At 36.0% G+C, this 25014-nt stretch overlaps 1 protein-coding gene across 1 annotated transcript in view; it reads right to left on the bottom strand.

The window, feature by feature from the left end:
• The window catches only part of LOC149792458 (sodium-coupled monocarboxylate transporter 1-like), a 37857-nt gene that overhangs the window by 11984 nt on the left and 859 nt on the right, over window positions 1-25014 (bottom strand). The window contains exons 2-11 of the mRNA XM_089969392.1: window positions 21925-21993; window positions 20300-20351; window positions 19271-19338; window positions 17968-18048; window positions 16527-16600; window positions 14481-14621; window positions 12886-13021; window positions 6786-6874; window positions 1835-1947; window positions 814-884 (exon numbers count right to left, since the gene is read on the bottom strand). Of these exons, the coding sequence (XP_089825518.1) occupies window positions 814-884; window positions 1835-1947; window positions 6786-6874; window positions 12886-13021; window positions 14481-14621; window positions 16527-16600; window positions 17968-18048; window positions 19271-19338; window positions 20300-20351; window positions 21925-21993 (894 nt within the window). The remainder of the gene's footprint in view (window positions 1-813; window positions 885-1834; window positions 1948-6785; window positions 6875-12885; window positions 13022-14480; window positions 14622-16526; window positions 16601-17967; window positions 18049-19270; window positions 19339-20299; window positions 20352-21924; window positions 21994-25014) is intronic.

Genomic DNA, 25014 nt, shown 5'->3' with positions numbered 1-25014 from the left:
AACAAACACAAATTAAAGTCTGAACGCAAAAGTAAACGAAAATGACGGTCAAAATCCTCGCAAATAAAATTATTAAAATGTGTTGCTTAATGATGCTTTTATCGAGTCTGTTGGAGCATTTTGTCTTGTTTCTATAGGACGTCCAACCCAGCAGTGTCACTGTATCAATCCGTGCAAGAAATGTTATAACGAAAATAAAAATTTCTTAATTTTCTCATGAAAACATTAATTAATTTGACGAGACACGCAATTTGAAGCATGATATTTACAATCTAACTGTATAAAACGTCGCTATCCTAAATGTATTGTAAAAATTCGGAGCTTCATTTTACCGATGTAGTAATTCAGCCGTTAGTGAGATTGATACAGAATGGAGCAACAAAACCAAGCACATCGAAGGATTTTGCGCTTAGAATATATACTAAAACTAAAATCTACGTTGTGTTGCTACTCATTGCTTCCTCATGTTTTCCCCGGGAATGGTGATACGTTTACGTATTCTAATCATGACAGTTCTAACGCTACAAGAGGTCTAGGACCCAAGTTTGAGTCTCAGTAAGACACTGAAAGATTTATCGATTCAAAACCTGGGTATCGTGAAAATTCACCACTTGAAATTGAGAATGAAATTGCGCTTGCGTTCTTTTACAAAGTAGTTTACGTTTCACAAGGGTTATAATGGATCTGAGTTTGAAACTTAAACTCAACTCGAGGAAATGGATAAATGAAACCAAAACTACTGATATCTCTGAGATAAGTTTATCATAATTTCTTTGGCATTGCCAAACCTCTCTGAACTGAGCCCGTTTGTACCTGGAGAACAGTGCCGCCCAGTCTCTCCACCACAAATGCCATGCCAACTCCAATACAGCCGTACACCACAGCTACAAGGAAAAGAAGAGCTCATAAATATGTGTATTTGTCGTTAAATTAAATTACATTTCAAGTCTGAAAGTAAGACTTTCATTTGTAACAAGGAAAATTAATCTCTTAACTCTCAATAATACTTTCTTTGAATTTTAATATCTGACAACTCTTTGCCGCTGCATTTTCCTGAGAAGTCGAAATTTTCTCTTGAGTGGTATTTAACATGCGAGCATTGCGTAAAAGTCTCCGCGCGCGCGTGTGTGTGTGTGTGTGTGTGTGTGTGTGAGTGCGTGAGTGTGTGTCTGTGTGTGTCTTTTTTCTTTATTTCCATTTATTGGACTGACGAGAAAACAAAGTCACGAGTAGACTTGAAGTTTGCCTTGAAGGCATTGTTTCCAATTTTAGCAATTAATGAACTTTCAAATTATTTTAAATTATGATAATTATATACACTTAAATTCATATCAATCTACAAGTTTTTAAATATAATACACATTATCTTCTGAAAAGGCCAGTTTACTTTGCTGCATTTGAATAAACGTAAACTAAATAATACGAAGTTCAAATTATCCCAAGCCATAACCTATGTCCATTTATTTTAACCATCCTATTACTAACTGACCATCCTCGTCTGCAATCATAGTAGAAGTAGTTACACATATTTGTTTCTTAGATCATTAGCACCGCATATATGGGGTCCCGGGTGGCCGAGTGGCGGTCTAAGGCGCTGGCCATTACAGATCACTGACATCTTACGTCAGCTCTTATGGCTTTCCGTCTCGGCTTTGCCAAGGTGTGTATGTGAGAAAGATTGCCAGTACAGTAGCTTTCCTTGGGTTGGTGCTACTTCCTGATTTATTCATCCATCCCATATTGTGAAGATATATATATATATATATATATATATATATATATATATATATATATATATATATATATATATATATATATATATAACAATACTGACCCAAAATCTTAGTTACAAAAGTGGCTCTTTCGTCTGGTACGTTGGAAAATTTCCGTTTTAAGAAGTCCTCCCAAGTTACAGTAGCAAGCGAGTTCATCATTGAGGAAATGGAACTGAAAACGTTTAATGGAGATTAGTTTATATTGATATCATGAAAAACATATCATTGCACATTTAATGCATGTCTAAATATTTTACTATCTCTCTTTTCCTTTCCTTTTATACTTAATGCATGAGTGTAGTCGTACTACTGGAATAGTGTCGATATTAGTACCGCATCCTAATACAGCAGTCTTGCACAACTGGCTTTACTTCTTTTTAAAATATAAGTTGAAAAATTAAGTAACTGTACCGGTACATACAATCTCAAGCTTGGTAGTGATAAAACGTTTTGTACATATTTGTGTGTGATATCTAGTATATAACACCACCATAATTCTTGACATCAATAAAATAATATTCAACTCCACAACCACTATCACCACCTCTACTGCTACGATAAATTTTATTACTACAACAAGCATAAAAAGAACCGTCATAAAAACGACAAGGGATTCAAGCACAAATGGACAACAGAAAGCAGAGAAAATGACGAATAATTTAGGTACATACCAAACGCAGAGTTAACATCAATTTGGATTTAAACAAAAGATCAAATGTGACGTTACGTCGAAAATGTCAGGTCAATTGACTTTTATCATAAATTATAAAGCTAACTAGTCTCTAAGGTGTTGGTGATGATTTAGATCAGCAGTGAAAACGTTTCACTGGTCAAATAGTATATATATGAAAGTCAGTGAAAACAAGTAAAAAAAAATAGATAACATTCGTCATGAAGATGAAATACAAGAGCACAAGAAAACGTCTGAATCATCTATGTGTCGAAATCGTACATAGTAAACATTTTGTCCCGAACAAAATGCCTAATTTGTGGTACAGTTACTATATCTTTTTTTATTATAAAGTTTTGAACAAAGTTAAAAGTATCGCAACATACGCCAAATTCAACATGATTTTTATTGCCCCTTATGTGGTTTAAACTCCCATGCCATGAACTGTTGTTGTTTAGGCTGTAACTTTATATTCTTGGTACTTCTATATATATATTGTACATTTCCCTCTCCTTTGGATGGGTATACTTTTGATACATCGTCTCATGTGAAGAGGTGTACATTTCCCGTCTCCTTTGGATGGGTATACTTGTGATACATCGTCTCATGTGAACAGGTGTACATTTTCCCGTCTCCTTTGGATGGGTATACTTTTGATACATCGTCTCATGTGAAGAGGTGTACATTTCCCGTCTCCTTTGGATGGGTATACTTTTGATACATCGTCTCATGTAAAGAGGTGTACATTTCCCGTCTCCTTTGGATGGGTATAATTTTGATACATCGTCTCATTTGAATAGGTGTACATTTTCCCGTCTCCTTTGGATGGGTATACTTTTGATACATCGTCTCATGTGAAGAGGTGTACATTTCCCGTCTCCTTTGGATGGGTATACTTTTGATACATCGTCTCATGTAAAGAGGTGTACATTTCCCGTCTCCTTTGGATGGGTATACTTTTGATGCATCGTCTCATGTGAAGAGGTGTACATTTCCCGTCTCCTTTGGATGGGTATACTTTTGATACATCGTCTCATGTAAAGAGGTGTACATTTCCCGTCTCCTTTGGATGGGTATACTTTTGATGCATCGTCTCATGTGAAGAGGTGTACATTTCCCGTCTCCTTTGGATGGGTATACTTTTGATACATCGTCTCATGTGAAGAGGTGTACATTTCCCGTCTCCTTTGGATGGGTATACTTTTGATGCATCGTCTCATGTGAAGAGGTGTACATTTCCCGTCTCCTTTGGATGGGTATACTTTTGATGCATCGTCTCATGTGAAGAGGTGTAACATTTCCCGTCTCCTTTGGATGGGTATACTTTTGATACATCGTCTCATGTAAAGAGGTGTACATTTCCCGTCTCCTTTGGATGGGTATACTTTTGATGCATCGTCTCATGTGAAGAGGTGTAACATTTCCCGTCTCCTTTGGATGGGTATACTTTTGATGCATCGTCTCATGTGAAGAGGTGTACATTTCCCGTCTCCTTTGGATGGGTATACTTGTGATACATCGTCTCATGTAAAGAGGTGTAACATTTCCCGTCTCCTTTGGATGGGTATACCTTTGATGCATCGTCTCATGTAAAGAGGTGTACATTTCCCGTCTCCTTTGGATGGGTATACTTTTGATGCATCGTCTGATGTGAAGAGGTGTACATTTCCCTCTCCTTTGGATAGGTATACCTTTGATGCATCGTCTCATGTAAAGAGGTGTACATTTCCCGTCTCCTTTGGATGGGTATACTTTTGATGCATCGTCTCATGTAAAGAGGTGTACATTTCCCTCTCCTTTGGATGGGTATACCTTTGATGCATCGTCTCATGTAAAGAGGTGTACATTTCCCGTCTCCTTTGGATGGGTATACTTTTGATGCATCGTCTGATGTGAAGAGGTGTACATTTCCCTCTCCTTTGGATGGGTATACTTTTGATGCATCGTCTCATGTAAAGAGGTGTACATTTCCCGTCTCCTTTGGATGGGTATACTTTTGATGCATCGTCTCATGTAAAGAGGTGTACATTTCCCGTCTCCTTTGGATGGGTATACTTTTGATACATCGTCTCATGTGAAGAGGTGTACATTTCCCGTCTCCTTTGGATGGGTATACTTGTGATACATCGTCTCATGTGAAGAGGTGTACATTTGTTCTTTACATGATTGCTTTAAATGGCATACTATTTTCAGGTGGACCCCAAATGCTACACTATTCATCATCTCATTTCCATTTAATCTGTAATAATCTTTTTCACTGTTCATTCGTTTTGTTTTTAAGCATCTTCTCAACTATGCATATGTCATCTTGTTTGTCATATAGAGATATGTTTTGTCCGTAAAACATTCCCTCTTATCAAATCAGCTAAACGCATCGTCCGATTTTAAAAATTTGTTTCGTATTTTGAAATTGTGACTATTCAACCAATACTAAATTAAGTCTTATAAAGCTTTCGACCATATATGCTTTTGTTCTAAGGTGTAAAAATGTATGCAATGTTTTTTTTTCTCCAGAAGTTAAACAATGTTCCTGCGTAAACTTCGTTTCCTTCATCAAACTGTATCATTAGTTTATGTTTTTAGGACGTCTTTAAAACCATCACGTTTATCATTTTACCGTTTATGGATTGTCAGTGAAAAAATATTTTGAGAAGAAAATGAAATACTGCTGTCAATATGTATTCGTGTCCATGGTTGATGTTTTGTTTTGTTGTCTGTGTGCATGTCAACAGTGTCTGCCGGCCATTGGGAATCCACGTGATTTATATAAAATATATTGTACAGAAGTATTGTTCTCGCTTGGTTGTGTTGCTGTTGTTGTTGTTGTTGTGGGGTTTAACGCCATTTTTCAGCACACGATAGGCTATGCGTGGCAGCCAGTATTAATGGTGGAGGAAGAACCCGGGAAAAGCCCAGGAAGAACCACCGACCCACGAGAAGCTACTGGTAAGCTTTCTCACATACCCACGTTGGCTGAATCCTAGACTCGAACCCACGCAGACAGAGATGATATGGCAGTGATCCGTAACGTAGAGCGCTTTAGACCAATCGGCCACTAGGGGGTCCCCGCTTGGTTGTGTAAGTTGTAGGTAGTTTGTTTTATTTCCATTGTTTTTATAAAAATCTTTCCATTTTGTCTGCGTGATTTAATCCCATAATTGCTTGATGTAAGCAACTAGACTCTCGTGATCGTAGTACATATGTCTAAAATACTGCTCTTTGTCGACAAATAAAACTAAATAAATCACTCACAGAATACTTGATGCATCATTAGTTGTCTCTTGATGTTTTCAGTAAGCAAACAGAGCTACATCAAAGCAGGTACTTTTATTTTCTTTCATTTGTTTTTGTCACAGAATAAGGAAAGAAAACCTGGTTTCGCCTTAGAACGATTAGATCATTTTTCGTCACACATGCGTACAAAGTTACCTAGAGTGGATAATAAGTTGCACCGTATATTTAACTAATTGCAAATACACACACACACACACACACACACATATATATATATATATATATATATATATATATATATATATATATATATATATATATATATATATATATATATATATATATATATATATATATATATATATATATATATATATATTGCACCGTTTTACATTTAATGCTTTTTGCATTAAAACTAATTTCTAAATCTGCATCTTGTAGTATAAGATTGATTTATTTTACATGTTTGAAATCAGCAAATTAATTTTCCCGGATGTTAATTTGCACCACAGCTAGTTTGCATTATTTTTTGTACCGTCTACAATTTGTGTAAATAGTAGGCAATATCTCCAGGTCACATTCATCTCGTGAAATATTTATGTCATCTCTCTAAATTCTCTTAAATCAATACAATGTAGATTTGGAGCATTATTTATAATATATAAAGAAAAGAAAATGCTTTCCCTAATTATCTTCATAATACGGCTTTTGTAGCAATTTATATTATTTGCAGAAAGCTTAGGTCACATTTTCCTAATATTTTTTAAAGTAGCACGCATGCGCTTTTGTGATAAAAGATCGTACAGCTGAGATTTTACACTGATCCTCTTCTGACCTTGACCCAATGTACTAAAACTGGATAAACAGTAAAGGTTTATGAATGTAATCAACAGTAGGGGGACTAAATTTACCACCGTGTCTTACTGTCCCAACCAGTGTTTGAAATAAAATTGTCTGTATTTCCATCGGAAGGGAGCAGGGAAAGAGCATACCTGTCCAATATTTTTTTGTAAAAGCGCAGCAATTACCCAATATCAGAAACTCCCCCCCCCCCACCAACACGCATAGTATAGGGTATCGGAAGGTATGAAGCGGAAAATGTATACCTGAGAGCACCGCTGAAAAGACACGCCACAAAGAGTCCAGGAAGACCAGGGTATTCATGAAGAAGGTCCATAACGAAGACTGGTAACAGCTGAAAGAATGTCAACCGGTAAGAAAGTGTGTGTGTGTGTGATTATGATTTTAAACGTAGCTTTACCAGTTTGTCAGTCATATCGCTACAATGTCTGCAGCGTGGCAGTTTATAGTGATGTCTAGCACTGGGGGATCATGCCCCAGACGTGTAGCATCATGTCCCACCCAGTCACATTATCCTGACACCAGGCCGACCAGTCCTAACACTAACCTCTTAATGCTGAGCGCCTAGCGAGGCAGCTGTTAGTACCATTTTTGTAAGTCTTTGGTGTGACTCGGCCGGGGTTCGAACCCAAAACTTCCCGCATCCGAAGCGGACGCTCTAACCACTAGGTCATTGGAGCGGTAAGAAAGTTAGTAACAAGGTGGATTGTCATGGAAAATAGTTTTATTATCAAATGAGTAGGTAAGAGAGAGAGCAATTTAAAACATTATTTTGTCTTTGAAAATATGAATCAAACACGGTTTGTTGTGCTCAAACCTTACAATGAAAGAACTAGAAACTGAGGCTCCAGAGACTTTTCTGAGTTCGCTGGCAAAACTTTGTTTACAATTTTTGTTTAAAACATCATTATTCAAAAATGATCAACAAATAGGAATATAAATTATACCAAAATAAAAATATAAAAAGGAGGTTTTACAAACGAGAAAAAGACAAAACAAAACAATATTCGAGTACGGTGACCTCATATAACCGATGACTCGTCATGTGATATTTATTGTAGGGCACATCAGCCAGAAGCGGCTCCATCATACAGAAATGGATGTGTTTGAAAGAAATACAGTATTAAATGCAGGCAACAGAAGTTCATTTCGGTGTGAGCATAAAGTCTTCGAAAGTCATCCAGTCCCTTAATCACTCATCCGGTGAGTGGGTTACAAAGCAAAAAATATATATGTGTGGATAAGCACATGAACCAAAATACTGTGTGCTTCATATTTGTAAACCTTTGTTGTTGGTTTTGTTTCTTCTTCCTTTCTTTCCGTTTTTCTTTCATTGAAAATCCACTCTCATGGCCAAAATTTCATTGTTCGTATGTTTCCAACGTATGAGATAGAATAATCTCTTATACTGTGGACAGGAAAGTCATCGCCCAGATAAATAAGAAGACGATGTTGATTGATGAGAAAAAAATGGAATAAGTCAGCTATATTCAAGTGGAAATGAAAGAAAGGACTGATGCGATTCTGACATGAATTTAAAATCTGTTTGAAATTGGAAGGCGAGATAATGAGAAAGATATTAGAAAAAAAACTGTAATGATTTGCATAGTTTTTTCTGAGAAATCTGACTAAAGGAGGCTTTGCAATAAAAGTGAATGATATTTTTTAAAGTTGACAGTTGGTGTTTCTGTAGGCACATCTAAAGCTGAGCAATAAAACATGAATCAGAAAACATCAGTGCCCTAGAGTTAACATTATAACGTTCAAAACTGAGGAAATATTGTATTTGGGAAGAAACAAATTAAAAAGTCACAGTTATTCACAGTGACCAAGGGGAAAAATCTTTGGAAAATGCTTAACAAACACTACAAGAAAGCATTCAGAAAGAAACGCTGTGAATCTGTAAATGAAACGTTCACGAGTGGTGCAAGGTGATGAAAGAAGTAAATACAGGGATGCGCATGAAAATCACGAGTGTCAGAATTAAAATGGACAACGATAACTCAAAATGTGATATGTGGACGTGGTAGCACTTTAATGAGGGAGAGAGGAAAGTGAATGGAGAACAGTAGGACATCGTTACGGGTGCTCGGTGAGTGGATTTTCCAATGTTACAATTTGTAGTATATACATAAAATTGGACAACGTTATACTGAGGAAAACTGTATAAATTATATTGATGTTCATTATTTTTAGGCCGTGCAGAGAAAATCGCTTTAAATGGTTTTGTTTGGGCAATCCAAAATGGAAACTATTTCTATCTGAGAGCAATTCACGGTTCTGGTAGAGGACATTTTTTATATTCAACAACAGACATCAAAATGATTTTAATTATGAAGTTGTCCAGGCAGGATTAGAAGGCACATACTGGTTTAAATTCAAGAGTAAAACTGAACCGGTTCAGATTTTGTGTGTTACTTACCGCCAATAAGTTCTCAAAGGCTGATGGATTTCGGTAAAATGTTCAGTTCTCACTTGTTAGATACATAGGGATCAGTCTGTGTCTTTTTTTCTGCTTATAATCTTCACAGGTATCAGTCCTCGTCTCTGGTCTGATCATAATATTTACAAATATCATTCCGAGTCTCTAATCTGCTAATGAGTTACATGTATCAGTCCGAGTCGCTAGTCCGCTCATAATATCTACAAGTATCAGTCTGAGTCCCCAATCTGCTAATAAGATTCACATGTATCATTCCGAGTCTCTGGTATACTTATAAGTGAAAGGTATAAGTCCGAATCATTAGTCTAATTATAACATTTACATGTATCATTCCGAGCCCCTTCTCTGCTTGTAAGATTTACACATGTCAGGCGAGTGTCTAATCTATTTATGGAGTGATTTTAATAGCTATTCTTCGAATAAGTCGGGCTTTATTTCCAGTCTACTCTTTACCAGAAAGAGCCGTCATGCATTTTTCACGACATTCATATGGTAATAATATTACTTAACTTTCCAGTGTTACTTTTATGTGTATATCGAATTGTAGAACCAATTTTAGAAAATTATTATACTTTCTGTAGGTCCTCAAGTATTCAGTTGTTTGTATTGCTTTGTGTCGTACCAGTATATTGCAAAATTTCTTGAGTTCCAAGCCGTTGGGACAGCTAAACTGATGCAGAGATTGATGCGCTGTTAAACGTTGGTTCCCAATCAATCAGACTCGATTATGTTTGTTTCTGAGGTGGAAACATAATTTAGGTTTGGAATTCTAATTCTGAAGTGGAAACATAAGTTGGAATTGGAATCCTATTTCTGAGGTAGAAACGGTTTATAATTCGAATCATATTCCAGAGATGGGAACACTGTTAAGCAATGAAACAAATCCTTTTCCTGAGATGGGAACATAACTTAGGAATGGATTGAAATCCCATTCCTGAAACGGGATCATAGTTTAGCAATGAGATCCTATTCCTGAGATGGGAACATAGTTTAGTATTGAAATCCTATTCCTGAGATGGGAATATAGTTTAGCATTGAAATCGTATTCCTGAGATGGGAACATAATTTAACACTGAAACCCTATTCTTGAGATAGGAACATAGATTAGCACTGAAATCCCATTACTGAAATGGGAACGGTTTAGCACTGAAATCCTATTCCTGAAATGGGAACACAGTTTAGCATTAGAATCCTACTTCTGATGTGGAAACATGTTAGAATCAGACTCTTATTTCTAATGTGGAAACATGTTAGAATCAGACTCTTATTTCTAATGTGGAAACATGTTAGAATCAGACTCTTATTTCTAATGTGGAAACATGTTAGAATCAGAATCATACATGATGAAATCAAAAGCTGTAAAAGACTAGTAAAAATGTGCATCATTTGTTTTAAGCGAGGTAAACGTTACTGACACGTTGAAAAGTGCCATGGAGAGATTCTATTTATACATTTGAAGAATGTATATGATTGTTTTCGCCAAGCCTATAATACGCTGATACAAGACCAAATGCATTATACATTAGAACATAATAAATTTCCACAAGACATACGGGTAAAGTCTGTACGAAAAATAAAACATGCGGTCAGATGTGACTGAGGGGGAGAGATTGTGATAAATAGCGTAAAGCCTGAGAAAGACAAAGACATATTTTTCAAAGGCTAAAATTTATAACAGTTGAGTTCGGAGGAGTGTCAATCAGCATCTATTAAAATATCAGACCGAACTAAAGTAATTAATTAGAAATAATTAAAAGGTATTTTAGAAAGACGTTTTAAGCTGGCATTGAAAGTGAACTGCTAAAAATAGAAGTTGTATTGCCAGACGGGACAAAGTTCGGATACAAATAATTTATTAGTAATCACAGCTCTTGATAAGTTGTTGTTGTAGGGTCTAACGCCATTTTTCAGCACACGATAGGCTGTACCTGGCGGCCAGTATTCATAGTGAAGGAAGAACTTGGGAAAATCCCGGAAACAACCACCGATCCACGTTTAGCTACTGGCAATCGGAGACTAGAACCCACGCAGACAGAGGTGAGATGGCAGTGATCCGTAACGGAGAGCGCTTTAGACCACTCGGCCACTCAGAGCCCCTTCTTGATAAGAATGATGATGCTAATGATTTTAAGTAGAGTTACTTTGATTGTGAAACGTCTGCTGATGAACGTCAGCTTGTGGCGGTAAAATCGGGAAAAGCTTCTGGTACACCAACTTATCTGCTTAAGAACAATGTCGTAACATTCATATAGCACGTTCGTTTGAAATATTGTTTTCCCACTTGTAAATAATGTAATTCATCACGACGATAATGATTTTATTAGAGGCAGGATAATTATAAACCACGTTGACTTAATACCTAGGTTAATAGAAACGACGAAATTAAGCCAGTAGCGAACATTTGCCGCCTTCATTCCGCAATATGACTATCGATTGTAAAGAGAATTTAACTTGCAGAGTATGCTGTTGAGAAAAATGAGAGCATTTGGCTTAAAGGGTGAACCGTGGAATAAATTTAGAAATTTGACATAAAGGGTAAACCGTGGAGTAAACTAAGAGCATTTGACTAAAATGGTAAACCGTGGAGTAAACTCAGAGCACTTGACTTAAAAGGGAAACGGTACTAAGCTGTTGTCTCTCTATTAAGACGTCAAATGCTATAAAAGACTAACCATCTTTGATTCATCGTGTTTTTTTGTAAGATGTCCTTTGTTTCCTATTCTATTTTATTCGCTTATTAATAACTTGGTGATCTATATAAGCTTTAGGTGTCAGGAATACATTCAAACAAATATATCTTTTATATTTTCATTTGCATTCATGACGTAATTTCAATCGACAAACGTGAAGATTGATTTGTGCTTAATATAGTAAAGACTTGGTGTAATCAGATGCGTCTCCTTATTATATAATTCTTCTAAGTGACAGGTTACCTGGATATTTACTTACTAGATGTTTCGTATATGTGCATGGTTTGGTGTTTATGATTATTTTTAAAATCTAAGAATTACTTTGCAGTTATCAATATAAAATAATTATTTGTATTCAAATATTAATTCTGCCTACTATTATCAAGCTTTCTTACATAGGAATTCAGGGATAGCACTTTCCTTTCTGTGGTTTATATTTATAATTCTCTATAATGAATTCTATATACATTGATTTCTTTCATAGGAATCCGGAGCGACTGTGTAAATACATGATAATTTATTTGTAGATCGTCATGCGAGTGTGTCTGCTACACACAAGTGCATATAACACTGATTGAGTAACATTATTTTTTGGTGATGTGTGCTTAGTCGTGAGGGAATATGGGTTAGTGTATGTATACAAGGCGATGTGTGCCGTTTACCCGCGGACCTGGGTTCGAATCTCCGTAGAGTACGAATTAAAAATTCTCTAACCTGTATAATAGTACTATTTGTACTAATATATAATTGTGTGTTTGACTATTGTCTAATATAGAAGATTGTTGATAGAGTTTTTGCGTACCTGGCTTTTATCGTGATTATGACTGATAAACAAGATCTTTGTTTATTTATAGAATTTGACTTCAAGGCCTATTTATAGAATTTGAGTTCAAGGTCTATTTATAGAATTTGAGTTCAAAGCCTAATCTTGCTTAAGAGGTAATGGAATTTTCCATTAGTTTGTTAAAAAATGCTATTGCATGGTAGGTTAAGTGAAACATGTATAAACAGAGGTTTGATAAATAAATTATTCATACCTGTGTTAAGATCAGTATGTGGAATCATTAATAGTTGCGTCGAGATTAAATTTGAAAGAAATTGTTTCTTTTAATTATTCATTCAAGTCACAAAGTGCTCATTGAGAGAGAGAGAGAGAGAGAGAGAGAGAGAGAGAGAGAGAATAATAAACATTTGACTGTCATAAAAACAAACCTGGTTAGGGTTGCCGGCTCTTTTAGACCCCGTCAGTGGGTCACATCCTTCGGCGTAATACGAGAACATTACCACTCCTGTAAGGCAGCACAGGGAAATTAGAAGGAACATCCCGGGTACGTTCAGCAGAAGAGCCCTACAAAGATTTAGTTCACTTTTGAAAACAAAATAAAATTTTAACAAAATCACAGGTTTCTTAGTTATTTACATCATATTCCGCAATCGAAAAGACCATAGTTTTTCTTAGAATGCTAATTTATATATGATGTATCATTATAAAGATTTAAGACGAAGATGATACGGTGCATCGGCAATAGAAAATTTGCCGATATCCTCTTTGGTTTGTTTGTATTGAATTATGTGAGCGCGATTACTTCCACAGATCGTATTAGGATTTTGTTTATCTTTAATTCTGCTGTGTTGATCCGATGGAAGATGCAGTTTGCAGACTGAAAGATTAAATGTCAACAGCTTAATTTGTACCCTTTTCCAAACAATTAGGTTTTTTCAGTTCTGTACGATTGTCACAATATTTCAGGAGATAAAGAATAATTCCTGCAACTTATGATTACTTTGAAAGTTGACATTTAAGCCATAATCATACATTTTGTCAGAGAGAAAATTAAAGTGTTTTGACTTTAATTTGGAGGTATTTGGGGATCAACATGTCTTACAAAATTCGAATATTTTCTTTCTCTCTTGAGATTATGAATAATGGGTTGAATATAAATTACTTAAAAGTATTACAAATCGTCTGCAAGTAACAAGTAAAAAATTTAAGTTACGTCAATGCTGTGTGGGAAATGTTTGGCTAAAAAATGTGATTTTGAACAAGGTATTATATATAAATAGTATTAAGAATAATTGCATACATTTCCTCTTCAAACGGGGCCCCGAGTGGCCGAGTGGTCTAAAGCGCTCTCCGTTACGGATCACTGCCATCTCACCTCTGTCTGCGTGGGTTCGAGTCTCGGATTCGGCCAATGTGGGTATGTGAGAAAGCATGCCAGTAGATTCTCGTGGGTCGGTGGTTCTTTCCGGTATTTTCCCGGGTTCTTCCTCCACCATTAATACTGGCCGCCATGTATAGCCTATCGTGTGCTGAAAAATGGCGTTAAAACCCCACAACAACAACAACAACAAAAAATCCTCTTCAAACTATACGGCATATAGTGGCGATTACAATCATTACTACTGAAGCTCGGAAGGGACACAATTCAGTTTTTGTAATCCGAGATCTGAACATACCAATACTAGATTTCGATGAATTAATCTGAGATCGCTGTTTAATAACCAGATATCTCACTTTCTTGATATTATATAACACTTTCTGTTCAAGCTGTATAACACTCAGTGATATCTACTATCATTACTGTGGACGCTCTGAAGGGGTACACTCTACAGGTTTTCTAATCCGAGATATCAATTTGCTGATCTAATGTCACTGGTTATTAGAGATCTGTGATTAATAAACTCATATATGGGATTAGTTTTCTGAGATCTAGTGATAAGTAAATCGAGATAAAAGATTTTAAACAAATGTGCAGTATGTCCCTTCAGAGCTTCCTTACATTAAATTTCCTAAAAATACCTACAATTTTGCCTGTCTCAGAGATCGCGCCGAAGAAAACCGCTGAACCATCTGTTGATCCACAGTGTAAGGCGGAAGCCAGACAAAGTATATTCCTATTACCAGGGACCAGAACGTGTGTCGCACATGCGGATCCGGGTCAAAACTTTTAAAACAAAATACAAAATGGCGGTCATCGAAATTAATGATCTTTCGAATATATGAGGAAGATTCTGTATTGAATATTTACAGATTGCTCTTTTTGCAAACTGATAAATGTTTTTTTTTTTTTTATATTATTTTAAAAAACCATTAAAACCAAAATGATGTATAGGTAGACAGATATTAAACAATATGCAATATCAATCAATATTTTTAAATCACACAGTACAATTAAAAATGCAATACGATGAATCATAATAGAGCTTTAGACGTAAACGCCGAAATATAAATTATTATGGTTCTTAAATATATTTTAATAATTTAATTGATAAAATAGAACCCACAATCTAGAGAAGACAAATAAAGTTCGTGCATTCTTCAATAACACACACACACACACACGCGTGTATCACTTATCCAGTAGTCGCAAAAATCATACATTTTGTAGTACATCTTAATATCTCTCATTTAAATAAATAACGCAATTAATCAAGTATTGTTAAACTCGTTTAGGTTTTACGACCTTGGCAAAATTGATCTTAGTGCAGTAAAAGAATTTGAAGAATAAACAAGACCATATATTTATCACTACATTTTAAAACCTGGCCTAGAAACTGCATAACTTTGAAATGCCAATCAAAAGTGACGTTACAAAGGTTTACGCTCTTTTTGCTTGGCTGACACAGATCTCAGACTCATTATAGGTACATGTTGATTCACCGAAGAAAGCAAACCTAAGTACTTGCTCAGTGACTAGGTCCGGAAAAGAACACAAGACCAGACCATCCACTTAATCCTGAGCTGGTACCCATTCGCAGCTATCACTCAGCCGGATTACATGTCGAAACTTAACCAGAACAATCACACGGCACGGGAAACCAAAACCAAGACCAAAAATCAAAACGAATTTTAAAAACAGAATTGAATGATCAAAGGGTTCAAGGAGAAATACAGGTGAAATTAATAGATTTAAATATAGAAGTTTTTTGGGGTTTTTTTTCCAGTGGTGCAAGTAGATTTTAGCTCTTACGGGCACGGTATCGACCCCCCACCCCACCCCAACCATCAACACGTCTTGTCGGTACGGTGGTACCGTTAATAAGTTTATTACTTGCACCGTTTGGTATTATTCATATTCCATGTCACGCCTGAAAGAAATGAATTTCCTGTTCTCTAAAGCTGTATCAAATTCGTATTAATCATTAATTAAATAAATGTAGAAATTCCACGAAATCCGTAATGGTATCTCGTACATGTAATTAACAACTGGTTTATCTTTTATTAATTCTATTCATTTTAAAACAGTATATGGGTATCCCCTTTGTCTGAACGATACACGTTACAAAAACGCAGTCGAGGCGGGAGTATACGAGGCGCCTGTGGGCAATTAACTTTAGTGGCGTCTCTACTTTGCGACAGAGAATAGTTTTTATATGTGTTGCCAACCTCTTCCTCTTCCCCCCCACCCCCCAGTATATTGTTTGTGAAGAATTGTCTCCCTTACACTAGGGTGAAGGTAAAATACCATGAGAATTTCAGCTGAAGAAAAAAAATCACGACGGCCCTTCAGTTCGCCAGGCACACTATGGCAGTTGCTCCCGCCCCCCCCCCCCCCCCCGCGCCACCTATGCAAATACGGTTTTTCATATTCGATATATTTACAAGAGCCATCGAATTTACCTCCCTTACTCAACGGCAAACAGCCATGATAATGTCGGGACTTAAATCTTTCACATCTGAGCCAGTATCAATCGTACCAGCCCTATGTTACAGTCACTGTGTCTGATATTCGTGGTATGTATACAGTCATATAACGAAGACAAATAACCAATTGACATTACGACGGTGAAGGTCAACATTTATTTACTACTAAAAAAATGTAAACTTAAAAATATCGTATCCAACTTACTTGAAGAATTCTATTCTGTCGCCTTTGTACGCGATTTCCCAGACTCTTTCAACGCCACCAATAACAATGCAACCCTAAAATAATGACAGATTTGTTATACATAAAACAACCAGTCAGCCAGCCACATAAATGCATGCACACATACATAGATACATATTACGACAGATTGTCATAAAACTATTGCTAAAGATAATACAAATGTTAGTAGTATAGTGGGCCACTTTAGCGTCACCGGGACTTTAATGTTAAAAATGGGTATATCAAAATTGGCGTCAATGGGAATTTAACATGGGAATGTCACTTGGAGGTCTATGGGAACTGAACATTGGGTGACGTCATGATGTTTATAGGGTCAAAACCTTTTATAGGGTGAAATAGGTTTGTTTCATGTCCAGATGTTTATGTATTAAATGGATAGTGCTTAGACCAAAGCACAGGCCAGAGAGCCCATGTATATACTTGAATAAATGTTTGAACCAATACAACAGACTTTTCTATTTTGAGTCTCTATTCTATCTGTATTTCTTTAGAACATTTATGTTCTCTTTTCTGTGTGTTTAGATGTGTATTTGTATGTTTGTCCCTATCAGCCCTTTGTCCTTAGAAATACATTTCACCCTATAAAAGGTTTTGACACTATAAACCTCATGACGTCACCCATTCTTCAATTCCCATTGACCTCCAAGTGACATTCTCATGTTAAATTCCCACTGACGCCAATTTTGATATACACATTTTTTAACATTAAAGTGCCGTTGACGCTAAAGTGGCCTACTATACTACTAATGTCCCTTACAGAAAAAATGCAACGATACATTGTTAAGAATGGGCGCACTGGCCTGGTTATGGACTGATAACCAAAACATGCGTTGTTTCTAATAAAATCATGTAATGCCTTGGTAGAAGTTTGGCGATGAGACAGTCAAATATGTGTTTTCATCTCCTCTCCCCATGATATATATATATATATATATATATATATATATATATATATATATATATATATATATATATATATATATATATATATATATATATATATATATAGCATGCCAGAATACAGCTGCGTACTTGGGTTTCTAAGTTCTCGCAGCGAGAAAAGAGTACTTTAAAATAGATCTGGGACAGGTGTTTTCGTAGTTATGTACCACGATAAACCTGTTCCTCTTATCATCCAGACGTAGTTACTACAGCTCGGTAAAATCTCTACAGGTTAATAAAAAACATCGCCCTTCCGATATCACAGCTTTATCGCTGTTTGGTATTTATATCTGAATTTATTTTTGTAATAAATAAGTTTTAGAGTAATGTTTTTCACAGTTGGTTTCTTTTTTGAACTACTTATTTATCGCGGATGAATCTAAATTAAAATCCTAATAAAAACAAAACGGAAACAACGCTATGCAGCTTTGTATTGGCTTTCTCCGCGTTGATGACGCACCTTAATGAGTACAGCCAGCATCCCTGCAAACATCACAATCGTCTGAAAAACATCAGTCCATATAACCGCTTTCAGGCCTCCCTGTTGTAAGTAAGTGCAAACTAAATAATTAATCTGTTTGGCTCTCTCGTTCTTAATCACTGAATGATGAGAAACAAATTAAACTTGAAGCACACAAACCAAGTACAACTAAAATGATATCAAACGAAATCAAATAATAACAATAAATAAATAGAACAAAATCTAAGAGATTAACATTTTTTACAATACTTATGTGAGATATGATCTGAAAATGTTCACTGCTTACCAGTTCCGTACCTGGACATGAAAGCTATAATACAGTGCATATTAGGCCCAAAGTTGGGGACAGTTGCAAAGACATAAAACTTTCTCTTAGATACGTAAACGATTTATTGATCTTTATTTCTTTCTTAACTTCATTCTTGTAACTTATTGCCTTTTCGCTATACGGGTCAGTTGAGATATCACATCCAAAAGAGAAAGCTAGGTCTTATTGCCTTTTCGCTATACGGGTCATTTGAGATATCACATCCAAAAGAGAAAGCTAGGTCTTATTGCCTTTTCGCTATACGGGTCAGTTGAGATATCACATCCAAAAGAGAAAGCTAGGTCTTATTGCCTTTTCGCTATACGGGTCAGTTGAGATATCACATCCAAAAGAGAAAGCTAGGTCTTGTCCACATTCTTGTGCAACATTCTCCTGGTGCTCGTAAATCTGGAAGATCGTTGTTAGCGAAGAGCTTTAGTCAATGCGTTAGAAGAAATAAGATCCCTAAGGAAGATATGTATCTCGTTAACGTCTTCAAGAGCTAAGGGAATTGGAAGAAGTATAGAATATCGACTAGCTATGATTGCAAGCCCGTTGATGGCTGTATGAGGTGGAGTGGGATCTCTCTCTCTCTCTCTCTCTCTCTCTCCCTCCCTCTCTCTCTCCCTCTCTCTCATATATATATATATATATATATATATATATATATATATATATATATATATATATATATATATATATATATATATATATATATATATTCACTCACCAAACCGAGCGGAAAGTGCTCATGTGATATCACTGGTTTCTACAGGTAAATGCTTGACAAGACTATATATATATATATATATATATATATATATATATATATATATATATATATATATATATATATATATATATATATATATATATATATATATATATATATATATATATATATATATATATATATATATATATATATCATATACAGAGAAAGAGAGAGAGAGAGACAGAGAGAGAGAGACTTACTAGGGTTGTGTAAAAGGTGCAGACAACTCCAATGAGAATTATTACTGACCAGGTTGGAAGTGGCGTCACTAGAAATAGACATTTGAAAACGAATTAATTACTTGTAGTATGCTCTCATGAACCGTACACCCTGTCATGTATCTACAACGCTAGCAACATGTACATATATATATACATCTCACACGACTACGTTAATGGAATAGCAAAACACTGTGTGTGCCTTAGTACCTTCGTTTGTGTATTGGTGGTATCTTGAACGCAAATTGACTAATTGTATTTGAAGTTGTGTTTCACTTATTGCAGCGTTTATCCAACCTCATATCACAAAATTGAGTTTGATTTATAGGTGTACGGTTTCCTGTCAACCAGCCTGGTATTTTAAACACCGATAAAATCAGGAGGAATATTTGAAACGGATTATATTTTTGAACGCCTAGGGATTAATTGAAAAGATATCGGAAATTAGTTCCCTCCAGATTAAACATGTATTGCTACAATGTATTTTGTGTATTTTGTATTAATATTAGATAATCATTCAATTCATTATTATGAAATATACAATTATCTTTATTCTGAAATAAATTTATAACAGACGTGATTGGATACCGTATTACGATGAGTCAAAATATTGGACACCGTATTACGAGTCAAAATACTGGATACCGTATTACGATGAATCAAAACATTGGACACCGTATTACGATGAATCAAAACATTGGACACCGTATTACGATGAGTCAAAACATTTTTATTGTATTTAAAGGTGCAATCATTTTGAAAGAGCGACTGTCAGCACAATTTATTTAATATTTGGTCATACGTAGGAAGGCAAAGTGGAACTACAAATATTCACGTTAAAATGATTTATGCTCTGAACATGAATATTTAGAAACAAAAGTGCTTATTTACTTATCAGTTAATCTCGGGTATATTTTTCAAAAGGACAAAACACGGGACAATGTATTAAAAATGTATTTGAATAAAGCTAAATGTTTGTGGGTTTTCATCGAATATATTGAATAGACCTACCTGAATTAAGTGCAGTCGACGGACCATACAGAACTATTCCCATACCAATAGTCTAGCAAAATAGGAATAAAAATAATTTCATTGCATTTTTTCTTCAACTGATATCACAACATGTTTGATTCAAAACAACAAAACGCACCCCACCCCTGCCCCGTTTGAAATTACAAATGAATGTCACAGACAGAATCTGTGGGAAATGTTGGCCTTCCACCTGTTGGCCTTCCACCTGTTGGCCTTCCACCTCATTAACTAAAAACTGTATTACAATTCTGTATTTACAAACTTGTTATCGGTTTCGATTTTTCTAAAAATGTTTACATCTGAAGTCCCTAAGAAGCCATTTAATATGCATGTCCCAATGAAGCCATTTGATATGCAAGTCCCAATGAAGCCATTGGATATGCAAGTCCCAATGAAGCCATTGGATATGCAAGTCCCAATGAAGCCATTGGATATGCAAGTCCCAATGAAGCCATTTAATATGCATGTCCCAATGAAGCCATTGGATATGCAAGTCCCAATGAAGCCATTGGATATGCAAGTCCCAATGAAGCCATTTGATATGCAAGTCCCAGTGAAGCCATTGGATATGCAAGCCCAGACGAAGTCATTAATATGCACCAAGTATTTTCAAAGAATACCTAGTAGCCAAGTTACGGACTTATTCATATGGAATTATTAAGAGACGGGAGTAATTTAATTTTACTTTTTCAAGTCTTACAGATTTCACGTGAATTTTAGCTAAATATGCACGAACGTTTACAGTTCTTAAGAGAATGAAGGCGGTTCCATACAGAGAACTGTCAGATGTAGTGCTCACACTTCGGTCATCAGCGAAAAATGATATTTTGTACATAAAACCCTTGGGCCGCAATTTTCTCTTCACGGGTTTAACACAAAAACTTGTGAAGCGGCCTTGAAGGCAAACTAATATTGGAACAAATTAGCTTGTAAGCATAAAAATGACAGTGCAAGTATGTTCATGTTTGTTTCAATCCTTGATGTGGTTCACACACATATTACATGACGTGTCTTGCGTTCGATAATAAAAGCCTACTGGTAACGTCATTTATGAACTGAAATGATGTCATCAAAGTTGAAAATCTATTACATAATATACCTCAAATAACTGCTGCTACCGCTCCAGTGGCCTGGTGGTTAGAGCGTTCGCTTCGTCTGCGGGAGGTCGTGGGTTCGATCCCCGGTCGAGTCTTACCAAAGACTTACAAACATTGTTCTAACAGCTGCCTCGCTTGGCGCTCAGCATTAAGAGGTTAGTGTTAGGACTGGTCGGCCTGACTAGGTGAGACATGCTACATGTCTGTGCCATGATGCCCCAGTGCTAGACATCACTATAAACTGGTACACTGCAGACATCGTAGCGATATGACTGAAAAATTGTTAAAGCTACGTTAAAAATCCAAATCACACACACACACACACACACACACACACACACACACACACACACACACATAACTGCTAGTTTTCTGCGTCACATGATGCCACTCTATATGACTTTTACAACTGCTATCATATAATGTGACTTTAGCCAGTCGATTTACTTGGTACAAATGCTTTGTAAAAAGAATCTGTTATTTTAATGGAATGTACCTTATACTCACCGTCCGAATTATGAACACAGCTGCACCATATAGACGAACAGATTTTGACTCGTATCTCGTCTCCAAATACTGAAAATAGTAAGACACAAACGTTTCACACACTTAATGTCGTTCATAATTTCAAGCATAGGGAACATTTTCTCTAATTTATTGGGAACTTAGGATTCACTTCAGCCATTCGTGCGCTCGTTAATCGGTCTCTACTTCGGTCCTGTCTATCGCAGGTGCTTCATGTATCTATTCTGCAACGTGACCGCACTTGAGAAAGACAATAATGCACATTACACACCGAAATTGCTCTCATGTATGCGTTGTTATTATTTCACATCATTTATTCAACCGAAACTGGTATCAAATCTATATTGTTACTACTATACAGTATTTACCCCACCGAAACTGGTATCAAGTCTATGTTATTTTTACATTACAGTATTTACTCCACTTGATACCAGATCAAATCAATATTGTTATTACTTTACAATAATTACCCCACAAAACTGGTATCAAGTCTATAACGTTATTACATTACAGTATTTACCCCCACATAAACTGGTATCAAGTCTATATTGTTATTACTTTACAGTATTTACCCCACCGAAACTGGTATCAAGTCTAAATTGTTATTACTTTACAGTAATTACCCCCACAAAAACTGGTATCAAGTCTATATTATTACTTTACAGTATTTACCCCACCGAAACTGGTATCAAGTCTATATTGTTATTACTTTACAGTAATTACCCCACCATAACTGACATCATATCAGCATAGTTTATATTTACAACATTTGCTCAGCACGTGGAAAATTCGATTGTTCTACATTTCTATAACCACCACCCCACACAAAAAGAAACGCAACATACTTAGAATTTTAATTTTCTAATTCATATTTGATACTTTTACCAAAAGATATTTTGCAAAAGAATGTATTTACTTTTACTTGCATGCCATTTTCAGCATGTAAAGACACAAACATTGCTTTCACAAAGTTAAAAGGGTCACTTCCGCATACAACATGCTTTAAAAAAAGCCAGATTCATTGTGGAAGAGGATCTACATATTCCAAAATGATGTTTAGATTGTTTATGGTCTGTATATTTTCGAATTTTGCTACCAAACTTTCAACGTATGTCCATCTCTACATCAATATGTGTGACAAGCGTATCGCTACATCAGCATGTGTGACAAGCGTATCTATACATCAGCATGTATGACAAGCCTAGCTACACATCAGCATGTGTGACAAGCGTATCTCTACATTAGCATGTGTGACAAACATATCTCTACATCAACATGTGTGACAAGCGTATCTCTACATTATGTGTGACAAGCGTATCTCTACATCAGCATGTGTGACAAGCGTATCTCCACATCATGTGTGACAAGCGTATTTCTACGTCAGCTTGTGTCACAAACACCAAAACTTGGTCGCCGCAACCTTCTTTATGCCGCTGGCTAAATAGTATTGAAGAGTTGTGTCCAAACCATGCTGCTAATTTGACACAATGATAATATGGGGATGTATCTACTGATGAGGGGACTCAAACCCGTACGATTATCGCTAATCACTGAATTACACAGGCTCCTTGGTGCCTCGGAGTTGTTTTGGATGAGTATTGCGGAGTGCATTAAATCTTTGTCGCTGGTACGTCGTCACATACTGACTCATCGTCACTCAACACGCCTGTAATCTTCTTGCTGTGAGAGAACTCTATAATCATGTCGGTGAAATAGACCTATCGTTAGATCACCGCTCAAGACCAATTTTACACATTTAAACAGAAGATAATAATCAGGAAAACAGGTGCAGTTGATCTATGTTCTACTGCTATATTTGTTTTAAATAGATCCGAAAGACATGGTTTACTGTATCAAACCAATAATGGTTGATTTAAAACATCCCGGAGTTATGTCCTGGATATAAAGTAAATATCAACCAGAAACAGGAGACAACAAAAAAATGTTCGAAAAGTCTTGGTTACTAATATTCTTAGAAATATGCCAGATGTTATGATTTTGGAACGGAAAGAAGAAAAAAAACCCCAATAAAGTAAGAGGATATATCAGACAATCTGATCAATATCTTCACTTCGTAGCTGAGCACTTTTTAATTTCTTAAATAAATAGCTGGCAGAAAAACATATAGAAGTTATAAGTCACGTGATGGTGACATGCTTCTCATAGTGGTGCTGGTATGCTACCCCATCAAAGATACCCTATCAAACATTGATGGTTTGGCATTCTCTCTCTCTCTCTCTCTCTCTCTCTCTCTCTCTAAATTCTGTTTTTCAGCTGTTCTGATTTTATAATGCAACTATTTTAATGAAATTAGGTAACAATTCTTTTTTCCTTTTCCTCTTCACTCTTTTCTTTTTCTTGACTTTCCGCGATAGAGTCTACGTCATTTTTCCTATTACAACAATATATTCCAATATTTTATATTAGTCTTCAGCACCGCTTTGTACAGGGAACTTAGCCCGCCCACCCACCCACCCACAACCCTAACAAAAAAAAAAATCTTTGGAGAAAATTAAAGCTAGCTGGATTAAGGGGGCCTGAGGTTAATAGGAAGTAGGGAAGTAATGTATTAGGTAATGGAATAGAGGGCCTAAAACAGGGCATACAAATTAATGATGGTCTAAGGCCATAGCAATACTGGTCTTTGAGTTTGTCTGGTAATGCCTACAGAGGACTGCCTCGATGCATCCTCCGCTCCCATGTCCTCGGCAAGTTGTAGTCAATAATATGTTTCAAGTGCCATTAGAACAGTGGTAGCGGTGGATTAGTATAATCATCGTCAACATTTACAATTCTTCCATCAGATTCATTGTCACTTTCGTAATGTGGATGTCGTTGTCATCATCATCATCATCATCGTCGTCGTCGTCGTCGTCGTCGTTTTTAATCTTAGTCTTCCTGACTCATGCTCAGAATATGACTCATTATTATTACATTATATTCAACGTATTAATGTACATAATTATCGTGCATAAGTATAAGTCTAAATATACGTATCAATAGAAGTTAATGTACTAGCAGTAGAAATAACATACTTAATTTAAGTGAGGAAAGTTAGAAGAGAGAAAGGAC

Source organism: Sinohyriopsis cumingii, chromosome 9 (genome assembly GCF_028554795.1).
Source record: "Sinohyriopsis cumingii isolate HCF-2022 chromosome 9, ASM2855479v2, whole genome shotgun sequence".
Classification (NCBI taxonomy): Eukaryota; Metazoa; Mollusca; class Bivalvia; order Unionida; family Unionidae; genus Sinohyriopsis; species Sinohyriopsis cumingii.
The sequence above is the reverse complement of the archived record's forward strand: the minus strand, read 5'-3'. Positions and strand labels throughout refer to the sequence as shown.